At 36.5% G+C, this 27878-nt stretch overlaps 1 protein-coding gene across 1 annotated transcript; it reads right to left on the bottom strand.

Moving 5' to 3' along the window:
* Positions 1–1257: 1257 nt before the first annotated feature.
* On the bottom strand, positions 1258–27139 carry LOC137025009 (serine/threonine-protein kinase 31-like). The gene is made up of 24 exons (XM_067393019.1): positions 27109–27139; positions 26952–27004; positions 26708–26803; positions 26430–26501; positions 24310–24468; positions 23892–24201; positions 22362–22540; positions 20858–20983; positions 20632–20744; positions 18959–19115; positions 18637–18762; positions 15154–15336; positions 14019–14135; positions 13133–13252; positions 12884–13015; positions 12588–12689; positions 12418–12498; positions 7986–8111; positions 4779–4898; positions 4580–4666; positions 4086–4235; positions 3808–3933; positions 1444–1515; positions 1258–1362 (listed from the first exon to the last, which is right to left on the bottom strand). Exons 1-24 carry the CDS (start codon positions 27137–27139, stop codon positions 1258–1260), a joined length of 2943 nt encoding a protein of 980 aa, XP_067249120.1.
* Positions 27140–27878: the final 739 nt, after the last annotated feature.

Raw genomic sequence — 27878 nt, 5'->3', positions numbered from 1 at the left:
TTGTGTCTTGCCCTCCTTGTGTAAGGTGTCAATGGTCATCTTTTGGACAACTGTCAAGTCAGCAGTCTTCCCCATGATTGTGTAACCTACAGAACTAGACTGAGAGACCATTTAAAGGCCTTTGCAGGTGTTTTGAGTTAATTAGCTGATTAGAGTGTGGCACCAGGTGTCTTCAATATTGAACCTTTTCACAATATTCTAATTTTCTGAGATACTGAATTTGGGATTTTCCTTAGTTGTCAGTTATAATCATCAAAATTAAAAGAAATAAACATTTGAAATATATCAATCTGTGTGTACTGAATGAATATAATATACAAGTTTCACTTTTTGAATGGAATTAGTGAAATAAATCAACTTTTTGATGATATTTTAATTAAATGACCAGCACCTGTATATATAGTGCTATGTTCTATTAAATGACCTTGGTTCAGTGTCTTAACCTTCCAGTTCAGGCCAGTGTAGAATGACTCTGTGGTCTGATTCCAATAACAGAAAATTATTGTCAATGAAAATCAACTATTAAGATCTCACCCTGAGCTTGAGTGGCATAAATTGTACCTTTCATCAATGTTTGGATTGATGCGTTTAAAAGAAGAAAAAAAAAGAAGAGTGGCTAGAGGAGTACCAACCTCACTTGAAGTACCAGGTGACCTATCCAAGGTCAACAATCACACAGAGAGGCAACTTGAATGGTGATTGTGCTGTGCTCAAAATACTAATGAAAATGTGTTATTTTCTGTGTACTTTCTCAAAAATTCATTGATGACACTAGAAAGTTATTATATACTCATGTGATTCCTGTTAAAAAAAATAAAATAATCAATAGCATGCCAAATTGCTCTCCTTTTCAGAAATGTTCTGCACTCCACAGATGATCCTGGAAAAAAAACAAGGACAGGAAGATAGAAGATAAAATGAAGAAACAATTTTCGAACGGGGCAATTTCAAAGTAAGGTCTTGTCAGTGACTGAGATAACAGCAGACAGCCTTTTACGTTACGATCGGGTCTGGAACAGGATAAAACATCACATAATGGAAAAACCAAGCATCTTCTCCATCTTCTCTGATGCACATACTGTACTGTATTGACAAAAATTCACACTTTCTTCTGCCTTTACATATTTATTTTTATTTATTCCAGGAACACGAAACACGGTGTGAGGAACAAACAAACAAACACCATTGTGTTTTTTTTCTTAGAAGAAAATCAAAAATAAAAAGGGCAAAGAACACAAACATGAACACATTTCACTTTTACACATCAACTGAGATGAAGTATTCATACTTTAGGGCCTCAGAAGCAGACAGTCTTGTAGAGGAAATCAGCAGCTTTGAGAGCAGCTTGAGCAATTTAGCATCCTGTCACAGACACATTCGATGATTGAATAATTTTGGAGTAATAATATTAAACTAATATTCATCAGCTTATATTCTACATACCAGATCCAAAGCAGTGAACTCTACATTCTGATGCTCATTCTCTAGAGTCCCACTGAAGTCTGGAACATGCAGCTGTGAACAAATAAATCAACTTTACTGACAGAAAAAGACTTAGATTTTTAAAGTGCCCCAATTATGTTAATTTAAAATCTTCTAATTTTGTTTTGGAGGTCTCCTATAATAGGTTTACATGCATTCAAGGTCAAAAATCATTTTAATTTTCTTATAATATACATTGCAGCATCACTTATTTTCTCAGTGTCTGAAACGGTTCAATAAAGGTTTCAGTCTCTCTGTGACTGGTCTACTGCTAACAGCACGCACGATTTTTTCCACCAAACCAGTTCAGCGGAAATCCCGCCCTGGAGCCAATTCTAAACATTTCATTGGCCGTGTAAATCACAGTAACGATTGCCTACACCCAACCCTGATCCCTAAACCTACCCGTCACTGTAACCTCAACCAATGAAATTGGTTGCAGTGCGGGGATTTCCGCTGAACCGTTTGGAAAAAAATAAATAAAAAAAATCACGCTAACAGCACTTGTCAAACAAAATGGCCATATTTCAATTTCAGCTCAGGAGGCTTCCTCAGCACTTGTATAGAGTGCAACAGTGCCCACACACTTTTTCAGTGGCGTTGATTCTAGAAGAATTTTTTCCATTCATTTCTCCCATAGGGATTAAAGGGTTAGTTCAACCAAAAATGATAATTCTGTCATTAATTACTCACCCTCATGTCGTTCCACATCCGTAAGACCTCATCTTCGGAACACAAATAAAGATATTTTTGTTGAAATCTGATGACTCCGTGAGGCCTCCATAGCCAGCAATGACATTTCCTCTCTCAAGATCCATTAATGTAATAAAAACATATTTAAATCAGTTCATGTCAGTACAGTGGTTCAATATTAATATTATAAAGCCAAAAACAAAAATAACGAATTATATAGTGATGGCCGATTTCAAAACACTGCTTCAGGAAGCTTCGGAGCGTTATAAATCTTTTGTGTTGAATCAGTAATTCGGATCACGTGTCAAAGCGCCAAACTGCTGAAATCACGTGACTTTGGTGCTCCAAACAGCTGATTCGACACACTGATTCATAACGCTCCGAAGCATCCTGAAGCAGTGTTTTGAAATCGGCCATCACTATATGTCATTATTTTGGTGCACCAAAAATATTTTTGTCGCTTTATAATATTAATATTGAACCACTGTACTCATATGAACTGATTTAAATATGTTTTTAGTACCTTAATGGATCTTGAGAGAGGAAATGTCATTGCTGGCTATGGAGGCCTCACGGAGCCATCAGATTTCAACAAAAATATCTTAATTTGTGTTCCGAAGATTAACAAAGGTCCTACGGGTGTAGAACGACATGAGGGTGAGTAATTATTGACATAATTTTCATTTTTGGGTGAACTAACCCTTTAACAGAAAAACCGTTATAAGCCATTAACCAAACCAACCAGCTATGAGATGAATCATACATTTTTTTGCTTCAAATCAAAGTTTGTATTTGAAAATCGGACAAAAAGACAAAAGGTACAGGGTTCAATTTCCCTATGGAGAAAATAAATGGATTTTACTTCTGGAACCCAACTGTTGCACTCTGATGTTGTCGGTTTTACCGTATCAAATGGAGTCCTCATCCTCATCCTTTGGAAGTGCATGTAAAGTGTATTTTATGGAGCCCCTAAAGGAAATGTTGATGGAAAAGAAATATGTCAATGCTTTTGCGCTCCCCCAAGAAATTTTTGTTCGCTTGCAAACCTGTTCTTTTTCAAACGAACACAAAGGTTCATGGGGGAACGCAAAAGCATTTTTCCCTTCTCCATCTCATATTTTTTATTCACCATATCTCTGCAGCGCAGAAAACAGCGTCTTCTTGACATGTCGACAAAACGAACCAAATTCTTCCAGGCCTCAGCTAAAACCACAGTGTTTAAAGGCGGATCAAAGTAGATGTTGTTCGCGGGCAACGAATGAAGACGATAGGCTGGAATTATGCAAATATGTTATAAACCTACGTAGGTTTGTGCAGGAAGTAAATCTAGAACGGCAGTTCAGATTCAGTTCTTTTGGGAGACGATAACTCCATTTATCATACACTTTGATCCTTGAAACTTTGCAGACCTTTTACATTCACAAACAGCTGCATTACAAAAAAAGCATAACGGGGCACTTTAAAGATATCAACTGTTTTTATATTTTTATATCTTATAATTACATATTTATATATAATGTACATATTTAGTATAACTGTATATCCTGTAAAATGATACAGTATAATTACATTTTTTTTTATAAATTATAATTGTATTTAATAAATAAATAAGCAAGCAAGCAATAGTTCTACCCAGAGCAAGATGCCTCCAAAGGCATACATATCAGTGGCTGGGGAAGGCGGCTGACCCTGCTTCAACTCTGGAGCCACCAGACTGATTGAACCAGCCACCATCCCGCTGTCAAACACCCTCTGCACCTATAAAACAAAAAACAAAAAAACAAATAAATCACATAAAAACGAGTTTTAATAACTAAGACCAGGTCTGTTTCCATTTGGGATTTTTTTTCCCAAAAAGGTAAATGAATCCATAATGTCACTGAAGTTGCATTTTTTAAAATTTCACTTACAGGTGTTTTTGTGAGATCGTAATCTCCAACAATGCCTTTCTCTCGGCCGATGGCAAACACATTGTTGGGATGCAAAGATGCATGAGTAACAGATGCTGCATGAAGACTCTGCAGTCCCAGAGCTACACCCTTCATCACCTTCCTAACCTCCTATATTACAACCAAAAAATAAAAAAATTAAATAAATCAGTAGATAAAAATAGCTTTATGCATTTAAAATAAATAATCACAAAATGTATAAGGATGCACCCAAATTAAAATTCTAGCCAATAATTATTTTTGATACAGATGATAACCTATTAATGCTTGATATTAAAATTCTATACTTATTGTTTAAATAAAAATATATAAACAAAAAATTGTCATGACCCAATTCTTAACACTTCAAAAGATAAAAAAAGATTTACGTGCTTTATAAGACTTTTATGTTAATCTGACAAACTTTAACACTTGTCTACAATGCGTACAAATATATTTGAAAGTGATGCACTCACACAGGAGGACAGTGGGGAGGATTTCTGAATGGCCCTGAGACTTCCATTAGAGTAGTGAGGTACAATGACGTATGCCAGTGGATCAGACTGGATAGAACAGAAGACATTTTAATCATGCGCTGGTACAACGCAGTAACTTTACTGAAATATGTACTGCTGTAAGACAGAAACAAGTATAGTAATAAAATATGAAGAGAACTTTGCCGCAAAACAGAGCCAGAAGAGGAACAGCTGTGGGTGGATTCTGCTGCTGAGCTCTGTGATAGTGAGCAGCTTGTTCAAGCATCTTCGCCTCTGACTCTTCATCCACAGCGTAGCACTGCAAACAACCAAACTTCTTTAGAAACACTCAGCAATGTACAATGATAACAAAACATGTTTGGATAAAAGAAAAATAGCACAGGCACACTTTCCAAGCAAAACAAGTAACAAAAAGAAGTTTAAAGCCCTTTAAGGTTCATTTATAAAAAGATATGTATTGTTCAAAATTATTGTTCATTATTATTATTATTATTATTGTTGTTTTAATACTTAAAAGTATTTGTCATACTTATAATTTTATGCTGTTATATGGATGGTACTTTTTGCATTTCTGTTCTTGACAGCTAAGTGGTACATACACACAAACTACTGCTTAAAGGTTTGGAATAATTAAGACATTTTAATGTTTTTGAAAGAAGTCTCTTATGTTCACAAAGGCTGATCAAAAATACAGCAATAATAGTAATATTGTAAAATATTTTTACAACTTAAAATAACTTTTTATTTAAATATATTTTAAAATGTAATTTATTCCTTTGATGGCAAAGCTATATTTTCAGAAGCCATTATTCCAGTCTTCAGTGTCACATGATCCTTGAGAAATTCGAATATGCTGATTTGGTGCTCAAGAATCATTTCTTATATTTAAACTGTGATACATTACCATTCAAAAATTTGGGGGCAAGTAAGATTAAACAAAAAAAAAACTACTTTTATTTACCAAGGACATTTCTATTTTAAATAAATGCTGTTCAATGAACTTTCTATTCATCAAAGAATCCTGAAAAGATGTATCACGGTTTCCACAAAACATTAAGTAACAAAAACATTAATGTTTTCAACATTAATAAATATAAGCACCATTATTAATAACTGAGCACCAATAATAATAATTGATAATTACTGAGCACCAAATCAGCATATTAAAATGTTTTTTGAAAACTTTATAAGATCTTACTGACCCCAAACCTTTGAACAGTTGTTTATATATAAGGGATAATTCCCATACTTCCATTTTTTAATTTTATTATTAGTTAACATTGTTTTAAAATGTGGAATATAGCAATAATAATGTGTGTTCTCACTTTTGGTATATAGTGTACATACCATATATCAGGGTTCCTACACATTTTCCATTTAAAAATTCCATACTTTTCCATACTCAAATTTCCAGACCTCCTTCCAAACGATTTCTGCCATTGGTGAGCCTCGGTCTCCCTTTCTATGTTTTTTGGCGCACCAAAAATATTCTCGCCGCTTTATAATATTAATATTGAACCACTGTACTCACATGAACTGATTAATGGATCTTGAGAGAGGAAATGTCACTGCTTCATGTTTGTAGTCCGGGTCCTACAGTCTTTTAGTGATTTTTAAATTAGTGTTTGATTGTTGAAATAAAGTTTTGTATTTAGTATTCATGTCTAGGCCCTTCTCTTCTTAAAAACCACGTACCTGTGTAACTTTTGTTGGGGATAAAATCTACAAGTACTAATATATTCCGTTTAACAAGTTGGCATGACTTAGTTTGTTTCCCTTTCCGGCCATACCACTCGCTACATAGGCGTGAATATTTAATTTGTCTATTAATTCGATACATTTCCTTTATAGAGATCCTTCTGTGATTTATACATCTGCTCTGTTCTCGACATTATATGTATCATATATTATCATATATCATATATACATATAATATATGAAACATTATAGGTTTCATATATTATATGTATCAAAGTATTTTTATAGAGTAGCCTACGAGTATGAGTAGCACAAGCAGTTTCCGTAATATTTTAGAAATTCGTAACTCTATAAACATATTTGCAAAGTGAAGAGAGGTGAAAAAGGTGACATGTAGAAAGTAGATAGTTGTAGGGGGTCTGGGGGCATCCTCCCCCAGGAGAAGATTTTTGTGATTTTAACATGTAAAGGAAGCATTCTGGTGCACTCTGAAAAGAAAATAAATGGAAAAAACAACATTTGCTTCAAGTAAAAAATAAAAAATAAAACATTTTGGCACCGGGGCTGAGCATTGACAAATTTCACAGTCGAATGCGATTTTGATTCAGAAGCTTGCGATTTGATTTTGATTTGATTACCTTTGATTCAGTATTGATTAATTTGGGCCTATCAGGTACAGTACATGGCAAATTTCCTCAAAGAAAAAAATCTCTCAACTAATGCTGTAAACAATACAGGGAACCACAGCTGGTACTTCATTATAATATTAGGTTAAATTGATCATAAGTTACTTACATATAGGCTAACTTACACATAAGGAAGTTTTTATTATAACGTTATAATAAAAGTGACAATTATTTTTCTACTCTTTTTATGTAGGCCTAAACATTTAAATGGTGACTGTCATAAAACAGATTTATGTATTCAATATAGAAGCACGTGTTAAGTACAAATACAATGAATATGTAATAGCCTATAGAGCATATATTTAGCAAAATGCTCCTCTCAAAGTTCATTTTTGTAGCTAAATGATGAGTTATTGGACATTGTAAGGCTTTTCTGAGGTAGGCTAAATGTGACATTTTTACAAGCTGTTTTATTGACGCCTTTCTGCGGTTGAAACGCTGATTAATCGATTGCATGTGACATGACAGATTTTGGTAAGTTGTACTGTATCTTTCAACATACCTTCAGATGTTCAATCATTTTGTGTTGTAACTAGTAAAGCCAAAGAGATGGCTGGTTCACGAGCGCTACAGCGATCTGTCACGCCACAGAGCACAGATACAGATCGTGACTAACTCCAGTCTATGGAAAAATAGTAACCCCATTTGCAATTCTTATGACAATCTTGTGTCACACAGTCACTCACCCCGAAAAAATAACTCTTCGGATGTAAACAATTCACATAAATTATGTATTTTGATTCAAAACTGCTAATTTCGCCACAAAGTGACTAGTTTGCAGGTATAATAAATTAGAAAACTGAATAGAGGCAATAGTCTGGAAACACAAATATTTTTCCATACTCTGATTTCTTTTTTCCATACTTTTCCAGACCTGGAAAAAACTCAAATCAAATTCCATACTTTTCCATACTTTTCCAAACCGCGTAGGAACCCTGATATATATTCTCACTGTACCTTTACTAAAGCACAGCAAATGAATGTTCAAGGCCGTAACTGACCTTCAGGACTACTTTCTGCCCTTGGAAGTCTGTGCTAAGAAGAGGTCTCCTCCCACTCAGCTCTCTCATCGGCTCTGCGTCAAACATGTCTCTGTCCAAGCTCTTCATTAACAGTCCTGCAGAGCTCTGAAAGCACACATACAGAGAATGAAATAATATCACTCAGTTCCAATGCTCACAGACCTTAAGTGACTTATATAATGCATTTAACATCAAATAAGCAAAATGTAGACACTTGGTCATCCTGGTCATCTTTCAAGGTTTCTAAAGATATATACACAGGTGCATCTCAATAAATTAGAATGTCGTGGAAAAGTTTTTTTATTTCAGTAATTCAACTCAAATTGTGGAACTCGTGTTTTAAATAAATAAATTCAATGCACACAGACTGAAGTACTTTAAGTCTTTGGTTCTTTTAATAGTGATGATTTAACAAAAAAACACCAATTCACTATCTCAATAAATCAGAATACTTCATAAGATCAATAAAAAGAAGAAGAAAGATATTAAACAGAAATATCAGGCTTCTGAAAAGTATGTTCATTTCTATGCTCTCAATACTTGGTTGGGCCTCCTTTTGCATGAATTATTGCATCAATGTGGCATGGCATGGAGGCAATCAGCCTGCGGCACTGCTCGGTGTAATGGAAGCCCAGGTTGCTTTGATAGCGGCCTTCAGATCATCTGCATTGTTGGGTCTGGTTTCTCTCATCTTCCTCTTGACAATATCCCATAGATTCTCTATGGGGTTCAGGTCAGGTGAGTTTGCTGGCCAATCAAGCACAGTAACACCATAGTCATTGAACCAGCTTTTGGTACCTTTGGCAGTGTGAGCAGGTGCCAAATCCTGCTGGAAAATGAAATCAGCATCTCCATAAAGCTTGTCAGCAGAAGGAAGCATTTAGTGCTCCAAAATGTCCTAGTAGATGGCTGCGTTGACTGTGGACTTCAGAAAACACAGTTGACCAACACCAGCCGATGACATGGCTCCCCAAACCAACACAGACTGTGGAAACTTCACACTGGACTTCAAGCATCTTGGATTGTGTGCCTCTCCATTCTTCCTCCAGACTCTGGGACCTTGGTTTCCAAATGAGATGCAAAATTTGCTCTCATCAGAAAAGAGGACTTTGGACCACTGAGCAACAGTCCAGTTCTTTTTCTCCTTAGCCCAGGTTAGATGCTTCTGACGTTGTCTTTGGTTCAGAAGTGGCTTGGTATGTGGAATGTGACAGTTGTAGCCCATTTCCTGAAGATGTCTGTGTGGTGGCTCTTGATGCACTGACTCCAGCTTCAGTCCACCAATATGCTTTCGCACAGCATTCTGCGAACAGCCAGCTCTTTCAGCAATGACCCTCTGTGGCTTACCCTTATTGTATAGGATCTTGATGATCGTCTTCTGGACAACTGTCAAGACAACAGACTTCCCCATGACTGCTGTTGGGATTACTGACCTAAACCCAGTATTTATACCCTGAGAATGGTAATTTAATAGAACTTGAAATTAAATATTCTAATAATTTGAGATACTGATTTTTTGACTTTGATGAGCAACAAGCTGTAATCATCAAAATGAAAACAAAAAAATCTGTAAATATTTAACTTTATGTCTAATAAATCTAGAATATATTTAAGTTTTACTTTTTGAATTAAATTACAGGGGGAAAAAAATCATGATTTTTTAATTTATTGAGATGCACCTATAAAAAAATAAAAAAATAAAAAATATATATATACACACACACACACACACACACACACACACACACACACACACACACACAAGTAATGGACAAAATTGTTGGAACCCTTGATAAATATGATCAAAGATGACTGTAAAAATAAATATGCATTATTTATCCTTTTGATCTTTAATTCATAAAATAAGCAAAAATCTAACCTTTCATTGAAGGAAAAGAATTGAAAGTGGGGGGAAAATGACATTATGAAATAAATGTTTTTCTCCAAAACACGTTGGCCACAATTATTGGCACCCCTAGAATTTTTTATGAGTAAAATATCTCTGAAGTATATTCCTATTCATATTTACATTTTTTTAGCAGACCAGGGTGATCATGAACATGAAATTGTCCAGCCATGACTTCCTGTTCCACAGGAGTATAAACATGAGGAAACACAAAGGCCAAATTCCCTTGATCATTCATCACAATGAGTAAAACCAAAGAATATAGTTCTGATGTGCAGCAAAAGATTGTTGAGCTTCACAAAATAGAAAGTGTCTGTAAGAAAATAGCTAAAGCATTGAAAATCCCCATTTCCACCATCAGGGCAATAATTAGGAAGTTCCAATCAACTTAGATGTTAAAAATCTGCCTGGAAGAGGACGAGTGACTAAATCGTCCTAATGCGCGATGAGGAGAGTTTGAGTGGCCAAAGACTCTCCAAGGATCACAGCTGGAGAATTGCAGAGATTAGTTGAGTCTTGACTCTCAGAAAGCCTAAAAAAAATGATCAAAAGCACCTACATCCCCACAAGTTGTTCAAGAGGGTTTCAAGAAAAATCCTCTGCTCTCATCCAGAAACAATCTCCAGCATATTCAGTTGTCAGACACAACTGGAACTTCAAACAGGACCACCTTCTATGGTCAGATGAAACTAAAAAAAAAAGCTTTTTGGCAGCAAACCCACCAGATGGGTTTGGTGCACACATGGATAAAAAGTGCCCCATGCCCACGGTTAAATATACTGCTGGATCTTTAATGTTGTGGGCCTATTTTTCTGCTGGAGGTCCTGACTGCTTCTGCTAGAAGTCTTATAATGGGCCGTGGTTGGATCATTCATCAGGACAATGATCCAAAACAAACCAACACAAAAATGGGTCACTGAGCACAAAATGGAGCTTCTGCCATGGCCATCTCAGTCCCCTGAACTGAACCCTAAAGAAAATGAGTGGAGTGAACTGAAGAGAAGAAGCACCAACATGGATCTGGGAATCTGAAGGATCTGGAGATATTCTGCATGAAGGAATGGTCTCTGATCTCTAGTCAGGTGTTCTCCAAACTCATCAGGCATTATAGAAGAAGACTCAGAGCTGTTATCTTGGCAAAAGGATGTTGCAAAAAGAAATGAATAAAAGGGTGCCAATAAATGTGGCCAACGTGTTTTGGAGAAAAACATTTATTTCATAATGTTATTTTCCCCCCACTTTCAATTCTTTTCCTTCAATGGAAGGTTAGATTTTTGCTAATTTCATAAATTAAAGATCAAAAGGATAAACAATGCTGATTTATTTTTTACAGTCATCTATGATCATATTTATCAAGGGTGCCAACAATTTTGTCCATGACTATATATTTTATATAGTTATATAGTTGTTTGTTTCTGCTGATATAATCCAAGCGATCGCACTGCACCTCATGCACACACAAATAACATATCAGTTCTTCTTACATTGCTAACTTGACATCGCAGCCTCTTATGAGATAACTAAATATACAAAAGTTATTCAGTTACTCAATTTAATTTGTCTGTTGTACAATATGTAAGCTGTGTCGGTCACCGTGAGCATGCATTTTCAGTGGATACTGGGACATGAGAGAAGTACAAAGAATTGTTTATAGAGTAAATAATAGTTTAGCAACCAAATGTTACACCGTGACTAACGACTCATTCATGGAAACAATTCATGCCAAATAAAGTGAGCCCACTGCAGGGTTTAGTTTAGCTTTAAATAATTTAATTAGGCTTGGCATTTCAAATAAATGTTGTTTGTAATAAATGCCACTATAATTTATTTCTATATTCTATTTTACATAGGCCTGTTTTTTTTTTTGTTTTTTTTTTGTTTTTTCTGTTCTGAATAGGCCTACCATTAAATGTAAAGGATTTAGAGTTAGGGGAAGTAAAATACATGTTTACAGTGTTTAGAATTTGTGAACGTTTCATTTTATTTACCAGTATTTTAAATTAAATTATTTCTGAATCTAATAATAAACTGCAACTTATCTGTTTTTTCCTCTCAATAACGCAAGTTTGACCTGGTTCGACTTACAGGTGCGACTTATTTTCTGGAAAATATGGTAAATAAAAAAATTGAGCTTTAGCCTATTATTAAAAAGTACATTTACAGTGGCAACCGTTTGCACCAATAAAACAAGCATATAACGTTCATTACTCTCACCCACATTAACATTTAATCACTCTTATAATAATTTTTCTACCCTATAAGGGGTACCTGACTCCAAGAAGTTTGAAAACCCTTGCATTAAAAGGTGCAAATAGTAGGCCTACCTACCACTATTTGCATTAAGTATAAATAGCATTTATTTACAACTATTTACACAATGAAAATACAGCTATTTTCTATTAGTGTAAATTGCACTTCGTGTAAATAGCAGCTGACTAATTTTAAACATTGTACATTTTTAAGCAAAAATAGAGGCTTGTAGGTACTGACAAAACAAGTACTCACCATATAGCCATTGATATCAGCATCAGGGTAGATCATTGGTAACTCAGGAAAGCCTCTTTTTACCAGGTCACAAAGCATTATCTGCACATCAGCACACAATTTCAAGCCTTAGATTCTTAGCTCAGTATCTTCTAAGAATGTGAATGATCTTTATACAAATCTAAACATACATATTGCTTCTTTTCATGGCTGATTTCTTGAAAGAGAGCATTCCTCGTCTCAGCGATCTCTTCCTTCTTCTTAAGAATCTCTGGCAGGTCCAGCTCTTCTGCCTGAAGGAAACTCAAACTAATAAACTGATCATTTCCATTGGATGCAATCAGCATGTTTTAGTGTCAAATCAAAATCAAACCAATAAATCAATATTTAGCTCCTGGTCATCCGAGATCCCAATGCTGTGTTCATTTTGTGAACTGCAGCCCCATCATGTGGTTTCTCAGAGCACATTAGATTGGACTGTTCTTACCTCCTCCAAACAGCTGACCTCAACCAGTTTCCAGCGCAGCTGAGACCGCAGGCTCCGGATGCGCTTCTTCACCACAGACAGCTCGTCTGCTTTCGGAGGGCCGCTCTGCCACTGCTGCAATTCCTGCTTAAACTGCAGTTAAACGACATAGCTGTGACAACTGATAAACTAAAGTGGAGATCAGCTCTCCAAAAATTCAGCTTTTCATCCTTAAATCCAAGAACAGCAGCCACTCAGGGAATCTTTTACCTTCGTGTTGAGTTCATACGTTTGCTTGATCTCCTCTAACAAACTTTGTTCTCTCTGGATGTCTCTCATGGCTTTACGAAAGGCATTAAACACTATTTTCCTTTCTTGATTGTCTTGTTCCTATGAAAATAGTGGAAAAAAAGTTTTCCATTCAGTAACAGTAAATTGCATTTCACACTTTTGTTTATCTGAACTTGGAAAATCAGTCTGGAGAAAACCTGGGGGATTGTGCCCTTGCTCAAAAAAAAGGGAATGCACAGGAAAAGACAGACATAAGCTATGTTTCCATCCAAAGTTGCGTATTTAACTTATGCGCAAATTTTGAATATCGCATAAAACATTTGCGAATAAAGCACTGTTTCCATCCAGCGAGTCAGAGAACAAAAGCGTCACTTCCTGATACACTGGCACTAAATATCACTAAGAAAAATTTCTGCAATAAAAGTCATTGTATATAATAATTTTCATATATCATAAATTATTTGCGCCTCAGAGCGTGCAGACGAAACATAATAAATGCTGTTATGTTATCTTGCATTCAAATGCCTGGTATTTGTGAATGCCTGGTATTTGTGCTTCTAGGAAGGAATTAAACCGAACCACTTTAACGACAGACTTTGCTCAGGCATTACAAAATGACCAAAAACAGCATTTCAGATGCTGTGCGACAAGATCGGTCCGCTGGTTGGTCCAGTTATGCTGTTACATTGCAAAGTCACATGTATTTTTTGATGTACATTTTTATTTCATTTTTAGAATTTATGTGCATCTTGGCGTTTCCATCCGGCATTTTTTTATGCGATATCCCAAAATGCGCATAAAAATAGGTGGATGGAAACATAGCTATAGTTGAGCGAGATGTGTAGATCAGGACAGAAACTCTTACAGAGAATTCAGTACTGAGTTCTTCACACAAGGCATTGTCAGCATTCATCAGGATCTCATCCACACTATCTGCAACATCTTCTTCAGTCACTGATGATTTCTCCATCAAACACGAAAACTGAAAATGAACAAAGGCTTCGTCTTATGGCTTTGAATAAAGTACCTTTATACAACAAACCATAGTTTTGTCCCAAATGATACACTAGTCACTACACACTATGTACTTATGTACTCAATGTACATACTATGTATCATTCAACATCAACATCTGATAGCGCCTCCCCCTACGCTACATAATTAAAGCTGCGACAGTTGAACTTTGTTTTGTTGGTTAATTAAAGGATTAGTTCACTTTTAAGTAAACTTTTGCTGATAATTTACTCACCCCCATGTCATCCAAGATGTCCATGTCTTTCTTTCTTCAGTCAAAAAGAAATTAAGGTTTTTGATGAAAACTTTTTCTCCATATAGTGGACTTCAATGGGCACCAAATGGTTCAAGATCCAAATGACAGTTTCAGTGCAGCTTCAAAGGCCTTTAAACGATACCAGACGATGAATAAGGGTCTTATTCACGTGATGTCACGAACGCACATCGCAGAACAGAGCAAGGCGAGCATTTGTGCTTATAAAACAAACTTTTTTTTTTTTTTAAATGACCAATCGTTTCGCTAGATAAGACCCTTATTCATTGTCTGGTATTGTTTAAAGCCCTTTGAAGCTGCACTGAAACTGTCATTTGGACCTTGAACCATTTGGTGCCCATTGAAGTCCATTATATGGAGAATAATCCTGGAATGTTTTCATTAAAAACCTTAATTTCTTTTCGACTGAAGAAAGAAAGACATGAACATCTTGGATGACATGGGGGTGAGTAAATTATCAGCAAAAGTTTATTTAAAAGTGAACTAATCCTTTAAGCTCATCATCTGGGTTTTTAAAGTGCACATTTTCTTTTGGGAATGTTCAATGTCAACACACTACTCCCACCATTTATACTACAAAATGGCATAGAATAGTCCATAAGTACATGAATTGAGATGCATCTCATGCCTATCCTTCTAAATTAAAAGCCAAAATGCTAAATAATTACCTACCAGTAAAAGGAGACATGAAGGTTTACATGAACTAACATACCTTGCTAAGCCTGGCTGCCCAGCTGCTAAGAGCAAGAAGAGCCTCATCTGTAGTTTTTCGTACGTTTTTGATTTTCTGTTGTTTGTGCCCCTTCCACTCACAGAACTTCTCAAAAGAGTACTCTTCAATCTGCTCCGCCACCATAACAGAGCTAAATATTGCAGTCAATGATGATGCAACTTCCTGTAGAAGCAGACTACACAGTTTAAAATGCAGTAATGATAAGCTGTAATGTGAATCTTTACTATGTGCAGTTTTTGACTGATACATCTTTTTTGTTTTATTTGTAAATTTATGGGCGTTTCACACCATTATTGGACAGGAAACAAGAAACTAAAACACAAGACAGTCCTTCATATCTCGCTTTATAAATCTGAGATGATTTGACAAATACCCAATTATGATAACTGATCTCTGGCTAATTTGGTTCTTCAAAATAATTTGCAGATCTTACTAAAATCTCTATATTAAGCTGCCTGATATTACTGCGTGTTCTTGTGTACATTGGAAAGGGCTGATATATTGATACTTGAAACCATGATCTGCAATGCAGCAATTGGCTGGCGTCAAGTGACATCATGTAATAATTAAAACAGGAACTGCCAAGCAGGCAAAATTATATAAAAGTTATAATAGATAAATGAAATGTGTAAATGTTACACGATTCCCAATCCCAATTATTTCAAATTTTCACTATGTCTAGGATTTGTACAGGCTTTACACTTTTTTTCAGTGTCAAGAGTAGCCAACTGTAATTAGCAATTCATTTAATTTTACATGTGAAGCGGGTGAAAGGGATAGTTCATCCAAAAATCACCCTCAAGCCATCCTTGGTGTATATGACTTTTTTTCTTTCAGCCAAACACAATCTGAGTTATATTAAAAATATCCTGGCTCTTCCAAGCTTTATAATGTGACCAAAAAAGCACATCCATCCATCATAAAAGTAATGCATACGACTAAGAAGCCATGCATTTTTGTAAGAAAAATATCCGTAATTATAACTTTTTAAACTAGAATCACTGGCTTCCATATGCAAAGTCTAGTTCTGGCGGAAGAGAGAACTTTGACAAGACGCATGAGGTATAGGTGAAGGCAGAAACACAGAGGACAGAGCAAAACAAAACACCGGTCATGAATTAGAAGTGTAAAATAAGATTTTTTAAAGAGAAATATCAGAGGAGCTTGAGTTTCTTTGACATTGAGCGTTTCTCAATGTCAAGGATACTTCCTTGGCAGGACTGGTCCTTCCAAGTCACTTCCTTCAGAGTCTAGGAGAGGCTCCTCGTTAGCATTCAGAGAACACGAAAATGGAACAGACTAGCAAGTGCACGTCATTGCGTCATTACTCCCCGGTAAACAGCTGCTTGTTTTCTACACGGAGACGTATGAACGCCTCCGTTTGTTCCTTGGTCCCTGTAAAAAAATACGAGAAGCTATGAATAATGCTGTGAATGGTATAATGGTATAATATTAACGTTAAATTACTTTAGACAACTTAACTAGTTATTTATAAAGGATGACGGTGATGGCAAACAAGCTAACAACGGTCCGGTTCAGTTAGCCATCAATAACGTAATTTGTATTTGTATAATTTATAATATCAATACGGTTATAAATTCTACTGGCATTTAAACGTTAAACTTTATTTATCTGACATATTTACTACTGTTATAACAAATGTTTGGTAACGTAAATATACTTACATTTGAAAGCATATTGCCCGCTAACGTCCAACATTTTTTAAAACATTTTTGAACAAGATTGCAAAGCTGCACGCATAGGATTGTGGGTGATTTGAGAGCGCGAAGGATACACATATGCATCCTTTCCTGTGTATGGGATATTTTTCGAACGAAGGACTCCTTGTTTGAAATTCCGAGGATCCTCGACATTGGAACAGTCCTTTGACGGATGTCGATGACGTAGCATCCTCGAAATTCTGGCTTACGAGGATCCTTCCTTGACATTGAGAAACGCCTTGAGTCGAGTCTCAAGCTCCTAGTACCTACATGTCTCCACTCTGGGACCTTCAAAGAACTGATAAAATGTATTAATGAGGTTCTACATTAAACAAAAATGACAGAAACGTGCATTTTACAGGGCACTGTATTTTAAAAATACTTAAAATGTAAAAATCAATACGATATGCCGAGAGAGAGAGAGAGAGAGAGAGAGAGAGAGAGCGTTTGTGAGTGATTGACTGAGTGATTTAGTGTGAGTGCGTTTGTATGTGTTCAAGTGAATGTGTGTGTGTGACGGCACGCGACTGGTCAGAAAGCAACGTGTAATGTAGTCTGACATGTTTCTTGTCCACGACACCACAGGATTTTAGGAGTCAAAATTGCGTCATCCATCTGACACAGTGACTATCGCAACAGACAAAAAAAAATAATGTAATCTGATCTGACACAGTGACTAGTAAGTTATCAACAGACAAAAAAATTGCGTAATCTGAACCAGACATTAAACATTGTCGACGTCTGATGCCAAATTGTTAAACATCGCCCAACCCTAGCTTCTTCTGTTTATTATCATATATGCATTAGTCAATAATAGTTTTTTTAAAAGCTAACGTTAGCCAATGGAAAGCATTTTACTTACTTTTCTGGGTGCATCCGTGACAGGTGTCTGTTAATGTTTGAAGTTGTCCCAGTCTTTTCCTCAATTGTGCGATTACACACACAACATTTAGCGCTGCTCTTTCCAGCATTAGATGCAAAATTCGTGTAGGCGAATTTCACGATCCGGGGCACATCTTTCTGCATTTTCCAAATTTGAACATTTAGCCCGCGAATCATGCACGAGCGTAAAGTGAGTGACGTCAGTGAGTGTGTTGTCAAGAGAGTGAGCGGTAGCAGTGTCTGTGAGGGAAAAACATAGATCCCGGCCGGTCTTGGGAATGAAAACTTATATAATATTATATATAAACGTATATAATTTTTTATAACATATTTAGTCAAAAACAACGTTATGAATGCTCAAGTCCGATTTTATATATCCTCGAGTCCGAGTCCAAGTACGAGTCATCAGTCCGCGAGTCCAAGTCGAGTCACGAGTCCAGAGAATGGAGTCTCGAGTCGGACTCGAGTCCAAAGAATATTGAGTCGAGTCAGACTCGAGTCGGAGTCCAGGACTCGAGTACTCCATCACTGCATCCTGCGTCACACGCCAGAACTCGTCTCTCTCGTAAACACGCGGACAAACGTTACTTGAAGCTAGTGATTATAGTTTATAAAGTAATAATTATGGATATTTTTCTTACAAAAGCGTATTGCTTTGCTTCAGATGACCTTAATTAACCCCCTAGAGCCGTATGGATTACTTTTATGATGAATGGATGCACTTTTTTGGGCTTCAAAATCTTACCATTACAATTCTCTCCCATTATAAAGCTGGGAAGAGCCAGGATATCCTCTGGAGCTTTATATCCTTCTTTGGTACGTCTGGTCTTGAGTGTGTATTGAGTGTATCACTGCATACCTTCAGCTTGTTCAAGCGTTCATTGATTGGCAGCTTGTCCACCTCTTGCAGGAAGTCATCTACAGCAGCTAAGAGAGCACCACGGGCCTCATTCCTGCTGTTCACCAGTGGCTCTATTTCTGCCATCTGACAGAACACACACAAACATCTTACAAGCAATGTCATTGCCAACGAAGGACAACAGGGAATGTGATTCCTAACAATAGTTCACTCATACGCTGGTTACTACGCCAAACTCTTTCTGAGCCACAGAGATGACATTCTTTTACCCGTAAACTCATTTCATTCATTCACTCATCAGAAGAATGTACATTTTACTCACGGTTTGACAGCTTCTTAGATTAGCCAAGGTTTCATCATAAGCTTTCCATGCAAGCTCCAGCCTCTCTGAGCTTAATGGCATTGAGATCCTGTAGTTCATGATGATGGTGATGGACTCCAATAGGTGATCTTCATCAGCGGAGCATGGATTACTCTCCCTGAGGTTCAAACCCATAATAATGAATCACCAACACTTTTACATTAAAACCAATGATAACTTCTCAAAAACAAAAAACAAAACAAAAATAAACTGTATGTTGTTGTAAACAAGAAGTGTAACATTATTTTTTGTTTTATTTTCTGAAGAAAACTGACCATCTCTCTACTTTGACTCAAAGGTGCCCTAGAATTAAATATTGAATTTATCTTGGCATAGTTGAATAACAAGAGTTCAGTACATGGAAAAGACATACAGTGAGTCTCAAACTCCATTGTTTCCTCCTTCTTATATAAATCTCATTTGTTTAAAAGACCTCCGAAGAACAGGTGAATATCAACAGAACACAGACTGTTACGTAACAGTCGGGATCATTAATATGTACGCCCCCAATATTTGCATATGCCAGCTCATGTTCAAGCATTAGACAAGGGCAGAACGTCTGGATGTGCACAGCTGAATCATCAGACTAGGTAAGCAAACAAAAACAATAGCGAAAAATGGCAGATGGAGCAATAATAACTGACATGATCCATGATATCATTTTCATTTTTAAACACTTAAGCAGTCTGTATAATGCATAAACACAACTTCATTCTTTATAAATCTCTCAAACACTGTGTAATGTTAGCTTTAGCCACGCAGCATAGCCTCAAACTCATTCAGAATCAAATGTAAACATCCAAATAAATACTATACTTACATGATCCGATCCATGCACGTAGCATGCATGCCGAACATCTTGTAAAGATCCATTTTGATGGTTATATTAGCTGTGTGAACTTTGTGTTTGCTGTTTAAGGCAAACGCGAGCTCCGGGGCGGGGGAGCACGAGATTTAAAGGGGTCTCAACCTATATATCGGTGCATAGTTAATGATGCCCCAAAATAGGCAGTTAAAAAAATGAATAAAAAATATCTATGGGGTATTTTGAGCTGAAACTTCACAGACACATTCAGGGGACACCTTAGACTTATATTACATCTTTTAAAAAGAAGTTCTAGGGCACCTTCAAGGGTATTTGGTAGCATAGTTGCAAATCCAGATTTACTAACAGCTTGCTCCAGTGCAAACCTTCTTTTGGCATTAAAAAAACTACTGTCAGGATTTACCAAAGACACGCAGTGAAAAATTAGCAATAAAAAGGCATGGACAGGATTATTTTTGCTGCTGACAGCTTTTACATATGCATTTGTAGGAGTTTCCCTTTCAGACGCAAAATGGGAGGGGAGTATTTAAGCGTATTATGCAAGGTGATTTAGTAAGGTTTGCGCTAGCCAATTTTATGGACATTTATTAGTAATTTGCACTACTCTTCGTAGATTGCGTTGGTCATTATGGAAATGATCCGACTGCTATAGTGTTCTTTAATTTGCGAGTTGTCAGTAGATCATGCGCAGAACTTTCCACTCCCATCAGCACTTTTTTGGAATTGCGCTCTCTCGCTAATTTGCCACGTTTAGTAAATCTGGCCCAAACAGAAAATAAAATAAAAAAAAATAAAAAAATAATTTTGCCTTAGTTTCCTCAGAGAATCCACTTTCTTAGCCAGCTGGGAAATTCTGCTTGCAACTGTTGCAGGATGTTTAAGTTCAGTGTCCTTTGTCTTCTCATAACTCTCCTTCACTGTCTGCAAAATATGAACAAAGCTTTATAAGATAAACCTGTGTCATGACCTAAAACATGCTGAACAACCAACACCCAAATTTAAAAAAAGACACGTGAAAAACAATTCATGGGCACCTGGAGCTCTAATTTGGCCTCCTCTAGCTGGTGCCCCAGGAGAGATGCATGCTGCTGGATGGCACTTCCTTCCTCTTTTAGCTTCTTGATCTCCAAGTCCTTCTCATTTATCACCTCTCTCATCCTCTGGGTACACAAAACAGCACAGCAACCACAGATTATCTCAGGCATGTTCTCACATGTAACCAGATTTTCACTTTCATTATATAACCAAGTGTTTTCTTACATGCAGCATAAAGATAATGAGAACCAAGCATTAATGTATGTACAGTACATATACACTCAGTACGAGTTTTTAAATGTTTTGAAAGAAGTCTCTTATGCTTACAATATCGTTTTATAATTTGAAATAACTTTTTTCTATATTAATACATTTTAAAACATAATTTAGGCAACTACTCCAGTCTTCAGTGTCAAACTCGAGACACCCGAAGCGCAACTGCACTATATGTTGGTGCGCAGCCCACGAGGCTATTGGCGCCAACAAAAAAACTAATTGTTATTATAGGATTATTCCACTTTCAAATTAAAATTTCCTGATAATTTACTCACCCTCATGTCATCCAATATGTCCATGTCCTTCTTTCTTTAGTCGAAAAGAAGTTAAGGTTTTTGATGAAAACATTCCAGGATTATTCTCCTTATAGTGAATTTCAATTGGCCCCAAACAGTTGAAGGTCAAAATGACAGTTTCAGTGCAGCTTCAAAGGACTTTAAACAATACCAGACAAGGAATAAGGGTTTCATCTAATGAAACGATCGGTCATTTTCAAAAAAAAAACAAAATGTAAATGTATATGCTTTATAAACAAATGATCGTCTTACAAGTGCTTCCGCCAAAGCGCACTTCCATATTCTTCAAAAAGCTTACGCTGTGTCCTACGCCTTCCCTATTCTACTTACGGAACTAACGCAGTGCCCGTTTCGTTTTTTCTGTATACAGGATAAGCTTTAAGAATAATCCTGGAATTTTTCATCAAAAACCTTTGTTTCTTTTTGACTGAAGAAACAAGGACACAGACATCTTGGATGACATGGGGGTGAGTAAATTATCAGGAAATTTTAATTTGAAAGTGAACTAATCCTTTAATAATAATTTAAAACATTAAATGAACAGTAAATAAATTACTTAAAAAAAAAAAAAAAAAAAAATTAAATTGAAATTTGCTCAATATGTTGACTTGTCTACATTGTTGGTTTTCTAAATTGTAGGCACACCCTTTAACATCAATAAAAACAAAAATGGTATGGGTATTTTCTTCTCCCTTTTGAAAGTTGACAGGGTCTAAATATCTCTGAATATTGGGTGGGAGATTTGTCCATTGGGTGCTTACAGTGTTTCATTTGTTTTTTCACATGTTTGATGTCAACAACCCTATCAGGAGAGAACTACCAGTTGATCACTGATCACTGACCACTGATTTATAATAATTAGATGTGCAGTGAACGTGGTGATAAAATGAAATTGATTGATAAAACATTTGAGAGAATGAGAAAGTGCCACCTGTAGTTCAGACTCTGTTTCATTTGGCATCTGCTCAGTATCCTGAGAGCACAACTGCTGTCCATCTCCACCTCCATCTGTCTTCAAGGCCTTGATCTCAGTAAGAGATTCCTGACCAACATTCATTTTCTCCACAGGCTGGAGAGCAATGATGGTTTTCTGCTCCCTAAAACATGTAGAAAAACAGGGATTCATAACTCAGAACATTCATTGTTTCCTCCTTGTGTAAATCTCATTTGTTCAAAAGACCTCAGAAGAACAGGCGAATCTCAACATAACACCGACTGTTATGTAACAGTCGGGATCGTTAATATGTACACCCCCAATATTTGCATATGCCAGCTCATGTTCAAGGCATTAGGCAAGGGCAGCCAGTATTAACGTCTGGATCTGTGCACAGCTGAATCATCAGACTAGGTAAGCAAGCAAGGACAACAGCGAAAAATAGCAGATGGAGCAATAATAACTGACATGATCCATGATAACATGATATTTTTAGTGATATTTGTAAATTGTCTTTCTAAATGTTTCGTTAGCATGTTGATAATTTACTGTTAAATGTGGTTAAAGTTACCATCGTTTATTACTGTATTCACTTTTAAACACTTGCAATCTATATAATTCATGAACACAACTTCATTCTCTATAAATCTCTCCAACAGTGTGTAATGTTAGCTTTAGCCCGTTAGCCACGGAGCACTATCAAACTCATTCAGAATCAAATGTAAACATCCAAATAAATACTATACTCACATGATCTGATGTATGCATGCAGTATGCATGACGAACACTTTGTAAAGATCCATTTTGAGGGTTATATTAGCTGTGTGAACTTTGTTTATGCTGTATAAGGCAAGTGCGAGCTCCAGGGGCGGGGAGCTTGAGGAATTAAAGGGGCCGCAGCCTGAATCGGTGCATAGTTAATGATGCCCCAAAATAGGCAGTTAAAAAAATTTATTTAAAAAAATCTATGGGGTATTTTGAGCTGAAACTTCACAGACACATTCAGGGGACACCTTAGACTTATATTACATCTTGTAAAAAAACGTTCGATTGCACCTTTAAAGTGAACAGAAATGTTATCCTTAAAGTCAACATGAAATCAAAATGGACCATTCTTATTTTTAATGGAGTATTTTAATGTTTATTATAAATGATTTATCTGTGCACATCATTTTTTTTAATTCACGTGTCCTCGAAAACTTTAATCAAAATATCTTCCCCTCCCTCTTGCAGCAACATCTCTTCTCTGACCAAGTGTTTACTTGGCCTGAGGGCGGAACAATCTGTCACTCACATGACATCATAGTAATAGCAAATGATAACAAACCAATCAATTCCCAGTGGACAAAACCAAGTTCGCCCTACATTTTTTCTTGTTTTAGAAGCCATTTCATTTGGATACACGTCACAATTGGGAAGAAAAGTCTATCGCAGCTTTCTTTTCTTTCTTCTAATTTAAGCACTTTAACAATAAGAGGTAAATGCTTCTAATACTGTCTGTGTGTATCTAAACTTACTTAATAACTTGAGGTTTCTGGTCTGAGAATATCGGCCGCAATTTGGGCATGCATCCCAATGAAGAGCCAAGTGTGTCCAACTCTCCCGGGGGGTTCCTGGTGGGCCACAGTCCTGTGCACTCCTGCAGGTTCACCGTGGGAAGGGAGTTCTCCCTGTTGCCTGGGAGACTGACTTTGGCAAACTTAAATTTCAACAGCTCCTCACCAATGTCAAGACTCCCCTGGAAGGCTTCAATCAGGATGGTTCCGTCAAAGCAAACTGACTTTTTATGGACGCGCAACTTTTTTCCATGAATCATATTGTGAAGGAAGGACTTCCCCTATAGTGAATACCACAACAGCCGTATCAGTCAGACTGAAACATTTCATGGCAAACAATATTAAATTCATATTCATAGGTGAACAGTCTATTCAGTTTTGTCAGATACCTGTGAAAAAAGTGGGGAATCCTGCTCACTTGACACATGAAAGCCCCAGAACTTGTACTTTTTTGCCAGTCCTGTTGTCTGCAGTTCTTCTGGGAGTTCAACTAAATCAGACCGACTGACAATCTCCAAATTTCCATAGTCAATGTACAAAATATAGAACTGAGAAGAAAAGACAAAGTAAACCCTTGTGTGTGATTTCCATGAGAACTACACCTGTGTAAAACATTTAAAAAACAGCTCTGTATTTTTCGAATTATTCATCAAGTTTAATTGGTGTTCAGGTCGTTTAATAGTCCCTAAAGAATTCATTAAAATTTCCTGATCATTTACTCATCCCTATGTCATCCAAGATGTCCATGTCTTTCTTTCTTCAGTCGAAAAGAAATAAAGGTTTTTGAGGAAAACATTCCAGGATTTTTCTCCATATAGTGGATATAGGGGTTCAACGGGTTGAAGGTCCAAATTACAGTTTCAGTGCAGCTTCAAAGGGCTCTACACAATCTCAGACGAGGAATAGGGGTCTTATTTAGCGAAACAATTGGTCACTTTCTAAAAAAAATAAAAATGTATATATTTTTTAACCACATATGCTCATCTTGCACTGCTCTGCGATGTGCCATGCATTACGTAATCACGCTGGAAAGGTCACGAGTGACGTAGGTGTAAATACCAATCCAGTGTCTACAAAGCGAACATGCAAAGACTAAAACAAATGGCCTTTACAAAAAAAACAGGTAAAACAATGTTGGACGATTTAGAAGTGGGAGGAGAAAATTAGTTTTTCGCCCTACAGCCGAACTTCCGCCTACATCACGTGTGACCTTTCCAACATGATTACGTAATGCGTGGCGCATCGCAGAGCTAGTGCAAGATGAGCATTTGTGGTTAAAAAGTATATAAATACCCCTTATTCCTCATCTGGGATCATGTAGAGCCCTTTGAAGCTGTACTGAAACTGCAGTTTGGACCTTCAAACTGTGGTACCCCATTGAAGCCCACTATAAGGAGAATAATCCTGGAATGTTTTCATCAAAAACCTTAATTTCTTTTCGACTGAAGAAAGAAAGACATGAACATCTTGGATGACATGGGGGTGAGTAAATTATCAGGAAATTTTAATTCTGAAGTGAACTAATCCTTTAAAGTAACTTCGTCCTGAGATAGAAATATTTTATGTCAACATGAAATGTACAGAAAATGCAGACTAAGGATGCTCAGGTCAAAGACCAGTCATATGATTAGCTTAGATCATTCAGAACAAATCACAGTGATGAAGACACTGATTTTTACTCAACTGTAAGACTTAAATGTGCATGTATCTTTCTATTCAGAGAGACTCAATCTGTTGTTGTAACGAGTGACCTCCCGGCCATAAATATTCTATACTTCATTTTTACAAAGAGCAATTTGAAAGTTGTGTCAGGTATATGCTGCGCAGCTAAGGAATAGAAGTACTAAAGATTCTAGTTCAAAAAACCACATGTCTTTGGTAACCTTCAATTTTTGTGTGATGCTACATTTACACCAATTTCAGAATAAGGTCTGAGGCCACTGTCATATCATCCAATAAAACACATATAATTCTAAACCACTTATGACTTTAGAGAGCAACAGTGCCCACTTTTTCAGCTGCCTTCTGGAATCATTTTTTCCCATACGTTTTTCCATAAGGGATATATTTAAAAGTTATAAGCCATGAACCAAACCAACCAGCTATGAAGTGAATCACAACATTCAAAACTATCACTTTTCAGCAGGAATTCCACTATTAAACATGATTATTTAAAAAATATTGTTGAAATAATGTGGACTGAAGGCTTCACCAAAAGCAATACCATCGATTTTGAAACCTCGTAGCTCACAGTAGGTCTGTCTTTAAAGGTGTACGAGTAATTGTTCAAAATCAATTTCCCTATAGAGAAAATTAATGAGATTTTTACTTCCAGAACCCAACTGTTGCCCTCTATTTCTTCTCTCATTGAGGCCACTATCTGATTGGTCCTGTCCCTAAAGCCAACTCTAAGCCTCATCCACACCTAACCATACTGGGAACTGTGAGAACAAACCGGCGAGTTCCTAAATGTGTGGATCCTTCTTGATTTTCACAGCTTTTTACAAACCTTGTCTTCTGTTTGCTGTTGGACTTTACACCTGTACCAGCACCTGTCCTCTGAAAATCGTGCCCCATAGACCTACACAGGAAAATGGAGTGAAGAGTCTGATCTATACTTGTAGACCTTTCCTATTCGTCAATATATAGTAGTCAACATCTGAAGTGGATCAAAATAGTGAATCAAAGTTCTCCTAAGAACGAAGCTGTCCTAAGAAGAAGGTTTTAGGTCAACTTTGATGAAAGGTTTTGATCCACTTCAAATGTTGACTACTGTATATGACTTACCTTGTGTGAACTTGGCCTTCCCATCAGTATAGGGGCGATGGGGCATTTTTCTGTCAGCATATCATTTATCTTCTCATTTATTTTGTCTGTCACATTCTGATGAAACAAAAACCAGCCACTTCGATGAATATATTGAATATTAGATGACAAAAACCAGCAATTCTGATTGTAGAAATTTACATTTTTTTCTTAATTAACGCAATTTGACATGACGAGGTAAACAGTAAATAAATATTTAGCTTACCTGAGCCCAAAACGTGATGGCATCCACGACATGAGTGACAACCACGAGTTCCACTGGATAAATAACAACGATAAGAAAAGCTCAAACATCAGCTCGTAAGAAACAAAACGAGTAATGAAGACTTTGAAAACTAGGAGAAAAGGTGCAATTAACTTACTTTTCTCAGGCTGAATCCCAGACTGATCCATGAGATTTGCCTAAAATCAACAACATGGCAGCCATTATATTAGTTTTTAGCTTTCCACGGGTCACCATTTGACAGTAATGTTAGGTTTATGTTGAATGTAATGTTGGTCTTACCAATGTTTAGGGACCGGCTAACGTAACTGAAAATCCCGTTGCTAATCCACAGGCGATGGTGTCTGTAACGTAAATGACTTGAGTATGAGAGAAATGTATTGTTAAACATGCAAACTGATCAGTCAATTTTAAGAATTGGTAAAGTCACCAAGGTTTATTCAGTGGTCTATCTCAGTTATTGTTGCCTTGTAGCTTTAGTGATTTGTTTTGCCCTTCAAAGTAATGTAACGTTAATTTTTTGAAGCATACGCTATTTTAATATATATTGCCACTGTGTCATAATTTTAACTGCAACTAAATATTATTTTCGCTAACTGTAAACTAATAATTCTTACCTTTTAATAAAAATTAAAATGTCATCTTTGTATTCGTGACGACCGATTTGTCACCAACTCGTTCTTATAACTCGGATCTTTTCAATGAATCGCTTGAACCGATCTGAATGAATCGATCACGAATCATACTCGGTCGATCCGAGCAGTTCACTAATCAACAACCGAGAACTGATTCTGAATGAGCCAAATTACTGCATCAAACTGGTGAAATTAAACTTATTAATAAAACAAAAAAAAAAATTATAATGACTATTTTGTCTAAAGACTACATATAAAATAGCTATCAAAATAA

This window comes from Chanodichthys erythropterus, chromosome 2 (assembly GCF_024489055.1).
Source record: "Chanodichthys erythropterus isolate Z2021 chromosome 2, ASM2448905v1, whole genome shotgun sequence".
Lineage (NCBI taxonomy): Eukaryota > Metazoa > Chordata > Actinopteri > Cypriniformes > Xenocyprididae > Chanodichthys > Chanodichthys erythropterus.
Note: the sequence above shows the minus strand (reverse complement) of the source record. Positions and strands in the feature narration are given on the sequence as shown.